The 19935-nt window shown below is 36.7% G+C and overlaps 1 protein-coding gene across 5 annotated transcripts in view; it reads right to left on the minus strand.

The window, feature by feature from the left end:
* Positions 1-19935, minus strand: part of atp11c (ATPase, class VI, type 11C) — a 59198-nt gene that overhangs the window by 26872 nt on the left and 12391 nt on the right. For all 5 annotated transcript variants that reach the window (XM_015381962.1, XM_015381963.1, XM_015381960.1 and 2 more), the window contains exons 2-5: positions 12858-12977; positions 10380-10469; positions 2898-2978; positions 1809-1916 (exon numbers count right to left, since the gene is read on the minus strand). In XM_015381962.1, coding sequence (XP_015237448.1) covers positions 1809-1916; positions 2898-2978; positions 10380-10469; positions 12858-12977 — 399 coding nt within the window. The remainder of the gene's footprint in view (positions 1-1808; positions 1917-2897; positions 2979-10379; positions 10470-12857; positions 12978-19935) is intronic.

Here is a 19935-nt window from a genome sequence, read left to right on the forward strand (position 1 = left end):
TCATGTAAAGCACTTTGCATTGTCTTTGTACTGAATTGTGCTATACAAATAAATTTGCCTTGCCTAGCATCTTCGTCATAAATAAGCCAGTCTCTTGAAAAACACAGTCTTCCCAAAAGCGCTATTTTTCAAAAAATGTTCTCTTAGCCCTCTAGGCTGTAGATCCTCGCCCCCCCTCCTCCTCATTGGCATGTTGTCTTTCAGAAGGCTCAGTTTCTCAAACTGTATACTATATATTGTTTTTGTGAAATCACTGGGTGTTGTTGGTGAGCTCTCTGAGTGCGCAATTGTGGTCCAAATATTTACTCATCTTGTGGCGAATGGTGCTCTTGCATTAACTCGCCAAATGAAAAATGCAGTTGCAAGTGGCAAGTGTTCATTTCAGACCCTGTTTTTAGGCAGACAAATGCCTCATTATATTTTTTTCTTCAGAGTCTGATGTAGCATGTGTGGAGCGGGCTGCTACATTAGACTTTTGCTATAGTAGTCTTTATTATAAATTAAGACACAAAACCCCTGTATAAGGTATTAATCAAAACAAAAAAGCATAACTTAAACCTTTAAGGACTCATGCAAGGACATCATGATTTTGTTTAATTGCAATCACATTAAAAACTTATTTCATGTTTTAATTTTTGCAAGGAAAAATTATTTAAGAAATAATGTTGATAATTTTTAAAGAAAGGTATACAAAAACCAACACCCAATAAGTTTAGTAGGAGTTTGTAAATGTTTATTGCCTAGACTATGATACAACTTGGCAATTTATTATTGCTTTTTATAAAGCTACATAAGTTATATTAACTAATATTAGCTTGATAATTAGTCACAACACTTGAGTCATTTAGCTTCTCTCGAGTTAGCTTTAGCCACTAAACAAAAAAATAATAATAATAATAAAAATCTTTCTGATTCAAAAAATGAGGGGACCCTAGTAGTAGCCAGTTAACAAGCAGTGCACAGTCATATGTGTGGTAAGATGCCATTCTATGCTTAAAATAAGCAGAGAAAACTTTGGTTACTTCATTATTTTGCTTTACATCTAATTAGACAAACTTTAGACCATAACCGTAGGCTCTAAATGTGTATTAGTCTTGAAGCTGTGACCAATGAAAGTAGAGTTAGACAAATACATCGGCAAGCTTTCATTTTTGGCAGATTTGTTTTTTCTTATAACCGTATCAGCTGATACATGCATGGGTTGGCCGATTTATTATTGCATCAGCAGTCAGGCTTTAAAATCATGTGAAATGTATGGATTTCCATTTCCCTTAATTTGCATTAAATTGTTAATGTTTAGTTTGTTTATTGTATTTAATGATTCATTCCTGTTCAAAAGAAAACTTGTGTAACATTTTTCATCATTGTGTCATTTTTATCTTGTAAATGGAGGAAGGAAAACCTATGTTGGTTCTAAAAATCAATGCAAAAAAATTAGCTGCTGATCAATTGGGCTGCTGTCAAAATTATTAGTAATGGCACGGCCTTAAAAAATTTTGGTTGATCTCTACCTGAAACCTTGGTATGGCTTTTTATGAAGCCCAATGTCCACACAACCTGAGTTTATCTTGGGTTTTCCAGCCTCTTAGGCTTAAATGATTTTATAGGTTGCTGTCAAGTGGCTTAAACATATCAAAGTCTTAAAGCTGGCATAAAATCGAACTGAATTGCTACAGAAACTGCGTATTACCAAAGTGATATTGATTATTATCAGCCCATATTTAAAAAGCTAAACAGGCTGCGTCAGCAGAAATATTGTTTCATTTACCCTTATTGATCTAGGCTTTGGGGCGTGTACTAAATGTTACCTTGATCTTCTCACTCTGTTTTCTTTTCATCTCGCCATTCTCCAGTACTGTCACCGGGTACTCATTCACCTCACGGTCGGCCTTGTGCCGCAGCCAATCCTCATATCCCTGTGGCAATGTGTCAAAACAGAAATATATTGTTTGCTGAGCAAGGTAAAAATTGCAAACTTTCACAGAGTCATTACTACTAGCGGCATGATGAGATCAACACAAGTCAAATAATGAATAAAGTTTGTACTTCTAAACAAAACAGAACAATAATGGCTGTAAACTTTCTTAGTACTGTTAACCTTCCAAAAGAGCTATTTAAAGGGATACAGTTAAATAGATACCATCAGGTAGAATGTAAAGCACATTATGCAGTCATACAAGGCATACAATCAGGTTAATCCCTGAAAAGTTTTGATTAAGGTACAGGGGATGCTGAAGAAGAATGGGTGTTATTCATGCCAAGACTGATGTTCAGCCAAAATGTGGGATAACAGGGAAAGGTGAAATAAGAGAAAGTCTGGTTGATTAAAAAAGAGGACTAATTCCAGGGAGAGGATAAGGAGAGGCAGTAGGAATTACTTCACTCAAAGTAATGAAGACAGGCAGACCTCCTTGGAGTCCCACATCAAACCCTGGCTAAAACTGGAGCTCTATTATCAGCGCTTCCCTTTTATTTTTGCAGGGAAGTCCACCAACTGTTGTATATTTCAAAGTCCCAGCAGTAGACCAGCTAAAAGGTCCACTCCTAAACAATACATCTAACACTGGGACATTGCAGCAACAGAACTAAAGAAAAAGAAACTCCCCTTGATAATTTGTATCCCTCTAATAAACTGGCTGGCTTGTTCCCTCTCCATTTACTCACACTTCCCTGGAGCTCATTTCATCTTTGCCCCAATAGTAGCTAACCAGCAGAGCCCATTGATACCAAAGAGATTAGTCAAGCAGTTTATAGAAAAAGGCACCAGAACTTAATGTCTTATATACCGAGTGGGGGTGTAATGCAATAAAAAACAATGGAAAATGAGGACATGGCAATAGAGACATAATAACATTTCTATTATCTCCACTGATCTGCCTCATTAGACAGGGTCTTACCTGTTTGATAGCAGTTACTGTGATGACAAAAAATAAAGGTAGGCCACTGGTGACTGGGCTTGTAGGGGTGTCCACTATCACCTGTGAGGCAAATGAAAAGATTAATTTAGGTCTTCAATCATAAACTTGTGATGTAGGAAGTTATCTCTGCGACAGGAAGAATGTGTGGTAATAGTATAAAATATATGGCTAAAGCCCCTTGAATGCAGAATGTAATCCATTTCTCTGAGATTCGTAAATGATATCACATATTTTAACAAAAGGAGAGAAATTAAGGAAACATTTGTATTTTAGAGGGAAGCAAAGGAAGTTCTGGGCTAAGAAACTTTTAATCAAGAGAGACTGGGATGGAGTGCCTTAATCCAAAGGCATGCCAACACTTCTGTGTCTCTGCCAAGGCATCATAGAGGGCCAGTAAGGAGCTTTGCCAAAGTTATGTTATTATGCCCCCCCATTCACCATCCAGCCCCCTCAGCTGTGTAGTGGGATATCTAGATATATATTGTGAGCATGCACAGCAGCTATGATTAGCAGAATTGATTCTTACCAGTTTAGATTGTGTAATATAACAATACATTCTATGTTTTTGTGTTAATTTAAACCATGTAATGCATTTACTTTGCATTGTTGGATACACTCACTCACACCCCCCCAAACCTGCCTTTTTCTCACCGAAGTCCCCTCTCTAGCTGCAGAGCCGGTTTTATTTGGCATGCACAGACATGACCTACTGAACCAATTTATATTCTTGGAATAACTGCTGGGAAATTTCATATTTCTTTTTTCTCACACTTGCATGAAGATAAAATGGGAAAACGTCTAAATAAACAGGAGCACAGAAGTCATTTTTAATGTTTTATTTGCCTGTTCAAAGGAAACAGACAGAACAAGTCCAAAGATTAAAGCTAAATCTACTTCATTCTTACAGAAAATACTAATATCTTTGGAATAAACCATCTCAATTAAACAGATAAGACACAGTGGTAACACAGCCATATTTAGATCAACTGATTGCTTTGTTTGGAAAAAAACTGAAAGAAAACTCATCAATCATTTATACATTATGAAGCTCCCGTAGGTACATATAGCAAAACTCAACAAAGCAAGCAGCGCGATCCATAAAAATTATGCACGTGTATCAGCTTCAAGGTACTGAAAGCTGCAACCTACTGTAAGCTAGGTGGATTACTAAATTAAGCAAAGCATTGTTCTCCCCAGTCATTTGAGTTATAAACCGATTAACATGGTCAGAGTTCACCATCAACAATACTAGGATCAAAACAGAGCAATTATAAACTCTTCAAAGGTCCTGCTGAACCATTTCTATATTCACATCAAAACCAATATAAACATAACCCTGAAATGAACAAATAACTAGAATTTTAATGGTATTAGGAGATAAGTGCATCAATAATACATATAAAAAATTCGTCATTATATATATATATATATATATATATACACATACACACATATATATATATATACACACACACACGTATACATATACACACAATTATGATGTGTGAGGACAAAACCTATGTCTGTCACCGAGTTGTAAGGAGAAGTTTTAACTGCTTTTCAATAATAGTCGTTGAAGACATTTTTCTTTTAGTGTGATAACTACAAATGCTTGGAAAGCTTTTCAAATGTAATTGGGGAAATGTAATTCCTGAATTTTAAAAAAATAACATAAATAAAACAATACACTTTATCTTCTGACATTTACCAAAGATAGTGTTGGTAATCCTAAGGGGCCTAAAATAGGTAATGTTTGGTATGTTTTATAGCTTGATAACAAGTACTTTTAGCTCTGCTTGGTTTTTATTTTTATAAAATGTAAATTTGCTTGACTTCTCCACATGTAGCTTCACATAAAAAAATATTTTTACATGTCAATCTAAAACATTTTAACACCAAAAGGCAGGTACAGCATTACTTTCAAAGATAACGGATCCCAATTTTCAAGAAGACTTCAAAGTATTTAAATATGTCAAGCAATTGTGGGGAATAACCACAACCACAATGACTAAAAAGAGAATAACTAAGTGATAAGGCATTCAGAAAGCCACACACAGCTCAGCCTAAAGCATCCTAATCAATCTTTAGATCGTCCTTTGCATTTGACTATTTTTAAACTACAGCACTTCAGTTAGGAGCAGTTGTTTAAACTGTGCATTATAAATAACCTTCAGAAATAAAGAAGTACCAAAGTTAGCATTCTTACTTTGGTACTTCTTAGGAGTATACTAAAGAGCTAAAAAAAGACATTGTGGGTGGTAGGATCTTTTTTTAGGGTCTGGGTACAAAATGTTCAATCTAAGACTGCTTTCATCTTCATTCCATGACAAATATTATCATTTCAAAGTTGAAAAGGTTCTCACACTAAAAACATAATCACTTTTATTGTTCAAACAGGAATTGTAAGCTGTGTTTCATTGCATTAATTGGTTTGCTCATAATTGCAAATTTTGGTAATAAAGGTTATGTGCAGAGGGAGCTTGCAGTGGCAAACTGCAATAATTAAAAGATAATTTCAGATGATTTTTGTAAATAAACAGCACATTCAGAAGCACATAGACAGGCAGCCAATGGCCTTACTAAGCAGTACTTTATCAGCAGTTTTCCACAATGGGCTGGACATTTTACTTTAATATATAACCTACTAAAAAGCTAGAGCTTAAACTCCAGAAGGTTAAATAAAAAAACTCTGTACATCTAAGTGAAAGAAAACAGCTTTATTTGGAATCGTAATCAGAAATGCGGTCACATGTTTTCTTTCTGGTGAAATTGCTTACATATTTTTTTTTTAAATCTCTCTGTTTTAATGACTTAGTCGATCTTTTTGCCATCCTGCCAAACAATAAAACGTTACCATTGCTTATCATTTTGCTTGGTGTTTTATCATGCTATTCAAAAAGTTTTATCATTTTTTTTTTTTTTTTTGAGTTTTTATATCACTGGTGGCTTGTTTTTTTCGACAGTAGGCTGACAGGAAAGGGGGCATGAGAGAGAGGACTAAGACCTCGTATAGTGTGAGTTGTAGCTGCGCACAACAATTGAAAAAAAAAAATAAATCACACAGCGTATGCTCAGCATAAAAGGTGCATAGCAGATCTCAACTAGTTTAAACCCAACAATCCAACAGAAAAATGCCCTGTATGATTTTAGATATAAAGAAAATTTTCCATTATTCATAAATGTAATGTTAATCCCCTATCTAAGGCTACATTCACACTGCAGGCCTTGATGCTCAATTCAGATTTTTTTGTGAAATCAGATTTTTTTGCGTTACTGTTCACATTTCCAAAAATATAACACTTGTATGTGATCTCCTGTGTAAACTGCATTCATACAGCTGAAATGTCCCGCATGTGCAGAAAAGGACGCAATTATGTCACAAGCCAGCGTGCTCCGTGTTTAGGGAAACAAACATGCATAGTGCTGAAGCGCATCTAGCGATCTTTCCAAACCTTAAAACCTCAATCTTTTCAAGATGGTAAAAAAAAAAAAATACTGCTCTGCGCATCATCTTCCGCAATGGTGTTTGGTTTTCTCGATGCTTCTGTGTAGCAAGAAGCAGAATAGTGACCCATGTCAGTTACTAATGGCGTTCAGTTCAGAGGAATGCGACCTTTCCGTTCAGACACAGGTCGAGTTTGAAAAGATCAGATTTGTTTCGGATTCAGGACCACATAGCCAAGTGGCCTAGGTCTGATGGGAAAAAATTGGATCCGTTTTGTTCAGACAGCCATGAAAAGATCAGATCCAGGTCGCATATGGGCCAAAAAAATCTGATTTGGGTGACTTCAGGCTGCAGTGTGAACGTAGCCTAAGATTTACAACACTCAAAATTAACAGTTCCATTTCATTTAACTTTATAAGGGAACCGTTTACAACCACAAACAAGACAGTTCAGAGCATCATATTTTTGTGCCATGTGCTGTGACAGTCAACGATGCACACTATTTTTCCTACACTAAACTTTCAGATACCCCACCACCTTTCTCCAATGCACCAAACGCAATGCCAAAAAATATATAAATAAATAAACTAAACTCTGCAGTATAAGTGAACTGTGTGCTCCTGCTGATATGCGGTTGTGATTTGAGAGCGGTACAGCAGAGCTGCACTTAATCTGATGCGGGATACGTGTCAGGGTGAGCAACAGACAACCGCTCTCGAGAGTCCCTAGTGCTGTGCCGAGGGCATTGATGTCCTCCTACCCAGTCTTCCTTTCTCTCTCTCGTTCTCATTTTCAGTCTCTGTCTCTCACAGTACTCTATTCCCGTTCGACTGAACTCAGGCAAAGACATACAGGGGCTATTTATAGAAAAGTGGTGCTTTTTTTTCCCCCCCCTGTGTCTATTTGTGTCGCTGTGAAGTACAGAGGGCTCCCTGGCTGCTTACGTCAGCAGTGCAGCGCTGCAGAGACACGGGGGGCTATGTGATAGAGACAGAGAAAGAAAGACGGCATCCCTAGGATTGAAGAAGAAGAGGAGACAAAAGGTTGATGGAATAGAGTCGGAGGTTAAATGACATCAATGTTTGGGTATTTGCATATAGTCTCTCTCATGGGATGTGGGATGTTTTATATCTGTAGGAAAAATATTCAAGTGCAAATCAGCTGCACACTTTACAGTTCCACACCATCTAAAATACTGGCATGTTTTGTGAAATATAACCAACTGTTTACCTTAAGGAGGCTCCTGCAAAGAATGGCCTTATCCAAATCAGTTTATCACGCTTCAGCATCAATGAACACCATTAATAACAGTAGACTCTTCAACTAATTTTTCAAGGAAGCAAACAAACACATTCTTCTATTTAGTGTAAACCTGAGACCTTTGTTTACAACACAGCAATAGAAAATGCACATTTAATTCAAACATGTATGCTGATTTACACCCACAAGACATTGTGCACCGTTAGAGGACAACAATTTCAGAAATTAATTTATCTTAAAAAATAACATGATTGTAATTAGGGCTGTGCATCAACTGAATTTGTATGATTCTGATTCTCTTAAAAAAAAGTATCATTGAAGTTTACATGTTATAAACTACCTGACTAACAAATTTTTGATACGATCATACAGTCTGAATTTCTTCAACAACTCCTTCAACAACTAACTTTGTGTGAACGTTACTATAAATTATCACGGTTATTTTCTACCATCAGTATATACATATCAAACCTATGAAACCTTGATGCACATCAACCATTGACTTTGCATCGAAACTAGCTGCTTCTGCTGCCACTAGTGTGTGCGGTCTGAACGTAGCATTAGAGTTGCCTTTTGTATCTCTGCTTCTTAGTGCATGTCTGCTTCTGTCTCCTTGAACCCCAGTCGGCCTCGGCAGATGGCCGCTCACTCCGAGTCTGGTTCTGCTGGAGGTTTCTTCCTGTTTAAAGGAGTTTTTACTCTCCACTGTCACTACAAGGATGCTTAGTGTGAGGGATTGCCTTTGAGTCAATGAGTCGAAGCAAACAACTGGTTTTCCTTAGATAGAAAACTTTGAATCAATTTGACTGTGTGATCTGGTTGAATTGTAAAGTGCCTTGAGATGACATGTTCTGAATTGGTGCTACATAAATAAACTGAATTGAAATTAAACAGATTTTAAATGAACTGCAATAAACAATGATTGGAGTTACACTTAATTATTTATAAGATAGGCTCATCTATGTTAAACTGTCTTCCATTCTATCCAGAACATGTTTAAAATGAGGCAAGTATATGTTAAGATGTAAAGTAAGAGGAAAATAGTACGAAGAAAGTTTCTGTTCTACCTGCAGAAGATGCACTGTGCATTTAAAGCAGAAACAAATTCCCTCAGAGAACCTACGTTACAACAGCGGTGCAATGGGTCAAAGACGAGTTATGTGGTGTTAAATAATATTGGCTGTATGTGGCATCCTCTGTATGATATAATCCCACTGGTCTTTTCCTTAATTATTGTTAAGCAAAACATTTGAATGCTGTATCACAGACAGTTGCAGAGAAAACTCTTTGGGATCATCTTAGATAATATATAGTATTAAAACTAAGAATCGAAAGAAAAAAAATTGTGAACAATTCCACGAGAATTAAAAGGTCTGAAATGATTCAGGTCAATTATGGATTCCCAATGCCAAAGCCTACTTGTAATACACTTAGGCACACCAAAAAATCTGAAAAACAAACTAAGAAAAAGGAGTTGAAAGCTATTAAAGGGGAAAACTTTAATTATTTGGGTCTATTTAAACTGATAAGATCTGCATCTGTGAGCTACAGAGCTGGAGTGATGGGAACTACCCGTCAGAGCTTGTTTAGTCAGTATGACGGCTGAGAAAAAAGATTCTGCCCTGTAAGTGAGCCCAAACTAACATCTGTTTAGTTTGGAGAGATGTTTACTGGAATACTTCAGGTTCCTTCCAAAGGGGAGCATCTAGTTCCTCCTTTTAGGAGTCAAGTAAAAAGTTCTAGGAATTATGGACAAAAAGGCAGAGGGAAAATCCAGTCATCTTTATTTTTGCTGCCAATTCTGAGGGGAGAAGAATAATTTACTTTCTTTAGTGCTAAGACAATATGTTGTGATCTTTGAAACCTCAGTTTGCATTAACAAAGAGGACGCTGCACAAACTATAAACAATATCCTGCTACACAAGGGCCACACAAGGCCACTTAAGCAGAGCCCCTTCTGTGTTTTGAACAACTCCTAAAAAAGTAGAGCAAAGGGGGAAAGATTTAGTCTTAAAATGGTTGCTTCGACATATTCAGCAGCTCATCAACTTATAGGCTTGTATGGTATAAAACCACTGTAAGAAAGCAGTTAAAAAGAATAACAACACATGAAAATACCGAGGCTGTGGTCAACGTCTGGACAGGAGATCTTGTTTAAATCATAGGCAGATGGTTTTCAAACTCAGCCTTCAGGACCCACTGTCTTGCATGTTTTAGGAATTTATTCTACCTTTACGAATGTGACTTAAATAAATGGGTGATTTGTAGGCTTCTGCAGCCTGTGGCTGCTGAGGAAGGTATGCAATACTTTGATTCAACAAAGCAAAGGTTAGTGGGTATCGAGGATCAGGTTTGAAAACCACTGGGATCAACTTTGCTCTTATTTTAGGAATTCTAATGTTTACCTTAGGTTTTTTTCTACTCATTTTATTTTTATTCATATCTTATACAACTATTTACTTTCTTCATTACTATTTCTGCTAAATAGAAATATCTGAACTTCTAGAGAGGTTGCAAAAACACAATGTTAAGTCACACTCACTGTTAAACCACCCATGAGCTGCTGTCATGTCTGTAATGTTTCACAACGGCCATGTACAAATTGATTTCCTTTCCTACATCACCTTCAAACAGGTTTACATTCTATATGTTGTTACACTGAACCATCAACACGTAAGGATATTTTGCAAATTAAGAAGAAATGCATGCACCAGCAAATATTGATGTGGTCTTGCAAGCTGAAAGACTGTCCTTACCTGCACCAGGAAGATAATGAGGAAGTAAAAATTGGCAATTCTTCGAAACTGTTCAAACAGGTTCTTTGGTAGAAAGTTCCAGATTGTATACTGCAAGACAGAAAACATGCATCAAAGTCAGATATACTAAAAGTATCAGTTGCATTTTATGTGTTTGTATGTTGTGCTACAGTTCTTGATAGGGTTAAATCAGCAACAGCTGTTGCTATTTGAATGACAGATACTTCCTGTAAGTTGGTAACTTTACATCAGATAACACAAAAATCAGTTGTAGTGTTCCCCAAGGGTCCATCTTGGGGCCCCTCATGTTCAATATTGATCTAATTTAATATGAAAATATATTTATTTTATGCTCTGTTCAAGTACAGCCCACTTGAATTATCATGTTACTGCACTGTTCTATATGAACAAACTTACCTAGTAAATAGGTTTCTGGGGAAGTTTTAAACCTATTTAATTTGGTTAACACAGAACATTAAGGGAGTGACCTTCAAAGCATTTATGTTGATAGACCCATTATTGATATACAATCTTAAAAAAAGTTTTTATGAGATAAAAAAAAGAAATGAATGCTTAGAAATGAGAAAATATGTATTAAACAAAATATTCAAGCAAAAAAAAAAAAAAACGGTACTCTTACAAAGATAAGTTAAAAGTGAGGATATCACAATCCATTCCTGTATTTCTCATGAAAAACGGCTTACTTTTGCACACCATTACGGCGTCTAACGTCTTTGCCTTCTAGCTTTACAAAAAAGAAACAAAGTCCAGTTATGGACACTGTTTTCTCTTCAGCTGAGCACCCACTGCACACCTGTCAACGCAGCAGAGAGTGCCTGAGACATTGCAGGACTGGTTCCTCTGAGCATTGTATCGCTACTTGGGGATTCTTGTCAGCTGAATGTGAAATGTAAAACATTTCGGTCTGAAAACTTATCCCTTACACAAAGTACTTTCCAGCCAAGCAGTGTTTAGTCAAACCGTTTTAAGAAATTTGCTTTTGGAACCTCACTGCACTACCTACAATTGGCTTGAGTCTGCATGGACTCTGAAAAAACAGGATCAATTTCACATAAGTTTGTGTGCGCCTTAAATGGTAGCATCCCACTAAGTATACTATAGTGAGCAGGAATACATTTGTTTTTGCTTTTGTTTAAGTGGCCATGACCACTGATACAGTACCACTGGGCATAAAGAAACCCTTTTATCTACTTGACTTTCTGTGCACTAGTCTAAACAACATATTCCTGTTCAGCAAAGCAAACGCTAACACATGCCTGCACATGCATTTACAGAGCACTTCTACAGAAACGGCAATGAGGCACTGATTATATTGAGAAAAGTCTGCTTGGGGAGAGAGTTGAAATGCAGTGGCAGCAGAATGGCCCATCTCATTTTGGCTAGAGAGAAAAGAGAGTAAAAGTAATGAGAAAAAAGGGCGGGTGGCAGCGGTGCATGGGGGCTGAGTGTTGTGGTGCAGGAGCAGCTAACGTATGAGACGAGAGGCATGCATTGGTCATTGCAGAGTGCAAACGCAAAAAGATGATAGAGTGCAGAAGCGGCAGGAAGCATAAACACTACAGCCAGGGTAATTAAAGACTGTTTATCTTGACATGCCCGCAGGAGCCAATTGATCGGCCCCTGTACACCGAGACTGCGCCACTATAAATCCCATGGCCATCTTTCTCATGCATTGACTGATCCCGCCTTCTCATCCCCTTCACTTATGATATCACCAACACAGCCAGAAATACCCATCTGAGCTTGCTGATGAAACAGGGTAAACGCACAGGATGTACATGGGGGAGGCTTTCAAATCCTATGGGAAAACAACCAAATTGCTCACCCTTCTAGTTCATTATTATCATCCATGTATTTTACTGCCAAAATACAAGGTTGTCAGTCTTTGCTCCCTTGAGAGACAAATGATCGCCCTTGGTCGGGAGTAAAGACAAGCATATGGAATGGAAGAAGGGGAAGGAACAAAGATATGGGAATGCTCAGGGGTGCTTTAGAGTTCAATTTACATTCAAGGAGTTGAACAGGGAAAAAAAATGCCCTAAGGCTGGTAAAGCACAGTGAAGCACAGGTGCAAAAATAGTATTTGGATTTTTATTCATACATTCTGTTATCCTCTCTTCTTTTATGTCTTATTTATCCCTTTTAAGCATTCTTTCTACATACTCTGGTCATTGTTTGAGCTGTTGATTATGAGCCAAGCAATAAAAAAAAAAAAAAACCCTTTTTTTTTTTTTTTTTTTTACACCCCCAAATGTGACCAATATTGGGATTTGTGTTCTCTACACTTGCTTCTGATACCAAAAATTAAATACTATTATTGCATATTTTGAAACTAAAAAAAGTATACATCTAAATTTCCATTTTTTATTTGTTTTATAAAATCATTTTTAGCAAAAGTAAAAAAAAATTTGTAATTACTAGATGATGTAGAATGCGTAAATCAAGAGTGCTTCTTACCTTAGAGGACACAATCCTGTTATCACAAAACTTTGGAGGAATAAAAGCTTCATTTGGGAGAGAGGACTTATGGCCAACATAGATTGTCCTGCTGTGAACTCTTCCCTCATCACGACCAAGCTACAGGATTCAAAAGTAGGGGAGGGAAGAAGGGGAAAAAGAAAAAGAGAACATATTCAGATGTTGGTTAAAAGTTTCAACATTGAACAAGACGTGATTTTTAACACTCTTTGTTGTGGATATTATAACGTAAAGCTTGCATGGAATGTAAGGATAATTTTTAAATTGGCTGTAAAAAAAAAAGTTGCGAAAATTGACTCGCACGTGATCGAGGTAGCAGACGCAGCTAGTTTAGATGCAAACTCTTTGGACATTAAAAGGTCCTGCAGCGCATTTCGAGCAGCGCCTCACGAGCTTCTGAGCATCTGACATTCGGTCTTCTCTATGGTCTTCTCTACCATATTTTCTGTGCTGATCTAAGCAAGCGCCTTCTGGTTGTTTAACGGTGCAGTATTTAAAAGAAATCAACCACATCAATTGATAAATAATGTACAAATGAAGCAATTTACTCTTATGTTTTTGAAAAATATGCGTTTCATGTAACATTATGTATACTTAACTAATTAAATAAGTTTAACAAAAATGAAAACACAGACCGACAATCTCATGTTTACAGTAGTAGTAACTTATTAATACTAATAACAGGACAAAAGATGAGGATAGTGAGAAAAGAGCTTTATGTTTTTTGTTATTTTTTTGTTGTTGTTGTTTATCACATAACTATGATCCAACCAGCAATGGTGCTAACCTTCCAGGATTTTTGTGTCTTAATGAAGTCCTACAGTTACATTAACAACCTTAACAGAGCATAAAAAATTCCAACAAATCAAAGAAATCCATTCTTGAGTTAAATCAGCTTTGACTGCATATACATTTTTTAATTGCAAGAGAAAAAAAATTTGGATGGTTTGTGTTTGTTGAAATAACTTATCTTTATATTAAATTTGCAATTTAAAAACAGTCACTTAGCAACAGAAGAAAAATCTATGCACCACTCTGATGTACCAACTGACAAAGAGGGGAAAATTATAGGTACACATTTATCCTATTATTTAGTCATTACTATACCATAAAACAGAGTAAAAAGAAATGCAGTGTAATAAAAGAGCTTGAGAGGAAAGTTGGAAATTTGTGTTTTCAAAAAGGAGCTCAAAATGGACCTCTTTATTCTGAGTTTCTGACACCACATTTAAAATGACCTAAATGTATATAACGGTGAATAATGTAGATACTGTCTGCTGCTACCTCTCCAAAACTGTAGGTGACCGCAGACAGGAGGCATCTGATTGGTCAAATCTAAGTCCGCTCTACACTATGCTTGTTTCCTGTTTAGTACCTTACCGGCTTTTTTTGTTTGTATGACCACCATTGTGGAAAACAACTTGTGAAGTTGTACCAGCAAGAAGAGCGAGGTGCGCAAGAACGCTGGGACCCCTTTTCCACCTGGATCCCCGCTCTATTTCACCCTCATGTCCCTCCGTTGTTGCATAAACTTGCCCCCACTTCCTCACTGCCTCGGCCGTATCTAGACCAACAGCTACTGTAGTTCATGATTGTCCCTTCTGCATTGTGGCGTGGAATAATATAGCGCAGACCATGCTTCAATATTGGGCATTAATCAAAAATATCTGTGAAAAGCTCACTGCGATACACTGCTGTGGGGAGTATAATCACCCCTGTATTCCTCAATGTAAACTATTTGGAGTGGGGGTTATTTAGTTACTCAATAATTTACAAATAAATGAAAAAAAACAACAACAAAAATGAAGGAATGCATGATTTTAAGATTGGTCCTCCTTGAAATAAAAAACAAAGATGAAAGCATTCATCTAGATGGCGACTACACAAACAGAACTGCTGTTCTGCAGGAGTGACAGAAACACTCAACGGGATTAGCTTATTCATGCTGCAAACAATGTCCTTTTGTTCTACTCCAACAGTCAAAACATTACCCAAGTAGAAATCCCATTCAGCTCCCTTTCTTAAATAAAGTTATCACTTCCAGTACAAGCTGTACTCTACAGCAACGTTTGTGTTACTGAATTATCATTATTATTCTACTGGCAGGGGATCTGTAGCATGGAGGTGAGAGGACAGATTACCATGAACATCTGATCCTGGATGAATGCCAGGGAAGGTGCAAATGAAGGCAACCTGGTCTACAGGCTGCACAAAGGCTGTTTCTGACAAGAGGACACATTTAAATCCTAAAATACTCAAGAGCATTATTAATGCAGTAGAGTGACACCATCGATAAGATTTCCATTAAGACAGCAACTTGTTTTTATTGCGGGCCACTTCAAACAATAAGCCCAAGTTTATAATGCTCATTAAGAGAGAATTCACAACACCTTTTTTAAAACCAGTTAATGTTCACACCTCAGCATGAATGTCATGATTAAGGTCCAACTAAGTATACAGAATCTTCCTGAGCAGGACTGGCTGTCAGACAAGAAGAAAGTGCAAAAAAAGGAAGTGCAACAAGATCTGGCAACTCATGTGTAACCAGGTTTTATACCGTATGTAAAAGACAACTAGGGGCAAGGTCTATGTCTATGTATAACGCCTGCTCAAAATAGTTTGGTGATACTCTACAGATTTCAACACCTACCAACCTTTAGATTATTTACATTTAAATTGACAGTAACAAAAAAAAAAAAAAAAACACACCGCTCATATTGCCTCTCTGCAACTGTTTTTAGGTGGATTAGGCCATCTTTCCTGCTTTAAAATATAAAACAACCTGCAATAATGGATAATCCCGATTATGAAAGTGGCATGGTTTTTTTTTGGAGTTTTCATGTGTGCGGTCTCTGCTCAAACCAGAAAAGCCCACAACGGTGAGTTCTTCACAAGGTGCGATTTTGGTCCTCCTCCTTGGTCCTCCTCCTTGATTAACATAATTCATGGAAAGACACTAACTTAAGCCAGCAATGCTTTGATCACGCCTGTCTCCATTTCCAAAAGGGAGGATTCTAAAAATCAGGGACTCACCTGCAGTAGGCCTGAGCGATAAACCGAATATTTACCATTACCGACAATCACTATGATAACCTGTGACAATTTTCTCATGTCAGTATAAGAAATAAACAAAAAGGGTTCATAGAATTATTATATAGGGCATTTGGCTCTGGTACTTAAGATCTCTGAATAGGGTGTGTAACATTAGTTGGGCTGAAAATGGCATATTTGCTGTTCTATGAGCCCTAATGCAAGCCTGGTTAAAAGACCTAGAATGAAACGACAGGATTTCTTCTTTTTATGGTATGCTTATGAATATTTAGATAAGCTGTGCGCTGATTGGTTGGTTTACAACAAGTGAAGCTGCTGAGCAAATACGCATCATAGCAACAAGCACTCACTCACTGAAACATCGAATTGTTGATATGGTAGGGTGAGCAGACGTCCTCCTTTTCCCAGACATGTCCTACTTATCATACCTAAAGAAATGTTCGGGGGGAATGTCAAAAACCGTCCGAGATTGTGGTCGACTACAGTGCAGCACGTAGTCAAAACACACCGGGCATTCGAACCGAGCCGTCGGCTCCGGGGCTGGTCCAGGAACCCCAGCGGACGGAGGTAGGGAGCCAGCGGGGGACAGAGCGACCAAACCTGACCCGGTGATGGTGGCCTGGAGACAGGGGGCCCCGTGCTTCCCCCCGCCCCCCTCCTCCAGCTGGGGACGGGCGGCTAATGGCCTATTCCACCACCAAAAGTACAACCACACAAAAGGCACACTTTTGCACATATTTGGTCAATAAATGCCATTTGGTCAATAAATAATTGAAAAATCAGTTGCATTTCCGGCATGTGCAATTATTTCAAATAGAGGGGCCAGAGCAATTATAGTCATCAAGGTAAAACTGCTCTAGTTGTCTTGATATTGACTGCCTATCCTGCAGGCAGTCGTAAGTGTTGCTTTTTGTGTTAGACACTGGGGAAAGATGGTAACTACCGTAACAAACAACTAATGTTTCTAATTCTACAACAACATAAAGACACATACGCCTAAGTCAAATACTTTAACTGATAAACTAGCTTTGGGAAATTATTTTACCAGCATGTTTAAATCTTGAATTTCCTTGCTCTTTAACTTAAGGTCACTTAAGGTGTAATTTTTCTTTTTTTTTCTGAAACTTATATGAGGACAAAGAAAATGTTGAAACCATATCATCAAGCCCTAAAACACACATTTGTTAATAGCATCTATTAGAAAATAATTCAAGTTCAGATTGCAGGGCTCACTTTATTTTTTTAAACTAATACATAATTACAATGCACATCTAAAATCTAGTCAGCTCAGAGTCAGACATTAAATGCTAATGTAGGAAACAAAAAAAAGCAGCACTATATGCGAAACCGTTCCCCCTCTCAGCCCCCCCAACCACCCACCCACCGCAATGTATGTTGTATGCGATGAACGGTTAGTATTGAAAAATCAAATCTCGATTGCAATGTAAATTGTAGTTGACAATAACGTTTATTGATTGATTTATTGATTGACGGATTTTTTATTTGCCTCATTTTCAAAAGGTCAAACAGAACTTTAAGGAAGAGCATTTAGCAAGTAAGAAAATGAGTCAGCTGTCAGTGTGTCAATATTAGACAGTAGATTTATTCTTAATGAAACAGAATTAGCATTGACTGATAAAGCAAACATAAGCCAGGAAAAAATGGTGCATTAGAGAATTAACTGAGGCTGAAACTTTCCATTGAATTATGCTCAAAATTGAATTATGAACACATTGTAAAATGAGCACAGGGAAAGGAGAAGGAGGAAAGATGCTCTACAATAAGCTGAGAGAAAGCAAAGCTGCAGTGAGTTATTGCCAAAGTCCTGGCGATGTCTGATGACAATGCATCCTGTCACGCCATCTCACTGTTCAAGACTACCCCAACCCCTTTACAATACCCATTCATCCTGTTACCAACAAAAAAAATATGGAAAACTATGAAAGCACTCTTATTTTTAAATTTACTTTCACTAATAAAATCTACAAAGCTCATATTTTCAATTCAATACATTCCTCTTAATCGTATATAATGTGATTATTTTATATTCATATTCGTATATAAACCAGTCAATGAAAAGATGGTATTATTTATGTTAAATATAGCTTTTTACTGCTATTGGTCATTTTTAGCCCTGAATCCATACCAAATTAAAATCTTAGTGTAGTACCCCATTATATCCCAAAATATCAGGAATTCAGTTTTTGAAGCAAAAATGTTAGGTTTGTAAATTGATAAGAGGGTGTGCAGATGGAAGGCTGGGTTAGTAGAAAAAAAAGAGTGACAGTGTTACAGATTATTTATTCTGACACAAGCAGATTTGTGGAAACCAGAAGTTGATCATTGCTCATTTTATTTTATCTAATTCTTATACAGTGTTGAATCAACTTGAAAATTGCAATCGCAAGACAAAAGATTAGTGCCTAATTGTACTATCAGCAGTCTTGCGGTTTTGGAACCATGTGTTCAGGAAGCAAAAGAAAAAAAGCAGCCTTCTGTAAAACACAGAAGCTGTCATTAAGCCTCAAAGAAAACCACTCATAAAAAAACCCTCTTTGTTCCCTGCACATATACTTATTACTCACCAAAGAGAATGAGTCATCAGTTATTAGATCCATTTTACCATAGAGCTTAGACTCAGTGCCAAACTGTTTTATTCAAATATAATAGATAAAAGGTGACAGTGTTCGAGCAAAGGACCAGGATCTTTTCTGAAATACATGGGCGTCAGTTGTCCCCAGCCGATTCACTTTTAGGATGATGCTCCAGGTTCAGTGTCTTTTTTAACAAGCAAACTTTATCTGCAATTAAATGTGACATGAGGCAGTAATTTTGTGAACTCATTGCACAAAAGGAGTATGTCATGAGGCAAAGTCAATCTATGATGCTGATTATTAAATTTAGGTAAACCTTTAATGGAGAGAATGAAATCAGAATGAGATCAAAGCCCCCCCCCCAAAAAAAAATAAATAAAATAAAATTGCATTCATAAAGGGAATGGTCCTTCATTTAAAGTCAAAGTACTTCTAAAACTGTCTCTTGTCTTTCATCTCTATCATGATCACTTTTTCCTTTTTTACCAAGCCTGGGTCAAACGACATAATTAGAACTGGATGGATTAAAACATGCTGACAATCTCTCCAAGAAGAGAGATATTCTGTAAAGCATATTCTGTTTTATTATATTTCCCACCTTTCAACGTTTAACCAACTTTTTAAAAATAAAATAAAAACCTCATGGTTTGAAACACTTCAGAAGCTACTAGAGGAATATGATGTGCAGACACTAAAGATCGCAATGCCAATAATTTCGTGTAACCTACTAATAATGAAATAGTTATTACATAAAGAGTAGAATGGGCGGGAATTATTAATATTCTGTGCATAAAAGACTTGAAAAATATGATTCTAAAGAGGTGGTTATTGCTTAATATGTTTATAATAATCACAAAATAAATATTACCAGTAACAGTTGTAATGATAATTGTGGGAATGCATATTACAATTAATTTGATCATTTATTAAAATATTAGCTTTTTACATTTAATTTATAACCAGAGAGCAAAAGGTGCTTAATTTAAGATTTTTATTTTTTTTTTTACAGAATTTGAGCAGTTAGCGCTAAACCTATGCCCTTTGAGGAGTTCTGAAAGGCGCATATTGATAAGATAAATCCAAAATGTAGTGGGTTGTTTTCTGTTTCAGCCTTAAATCAAAGTTAAATTATTCCAGAAGCAATAGAAGTAGCACTAGCTTTAGAAAATAAATAGATCTTAAAGGATTCACTTGTGTGTACAGTGATACCATTAGGGCTGCAACTAACGAGTATTTTGCAAATCGATTAGTCTGTCCATTATTTATTCCAATAAATCGATCAATAGTCGGAAAGCCAAAGGTTCCTTAAAGAAGATTTTTTTATTAAATTAATCCAAGTGAAACTAAAATTTTTCAACTTAATGAGTTCTGGATAGGGCATATTATATAAGGAATTTATACAAATACAATTT

This window comes from Cyprinodon variegatus, unplaced genomic scaffold, assembly GCF_000732505.1.
Source record: "Cyprinodon variegatus isolate N-32 unplaced genomic scaffold, C_variegatus-1.0 Scaffold245, whole genome shotgun sequence".
NCBI lineage: Eukaryota > Metazoa > Chordata > Actinopteri > Cyprinodontiformes > Cyprinodontidae > Cyprinodon > Cyprinodon variegatus.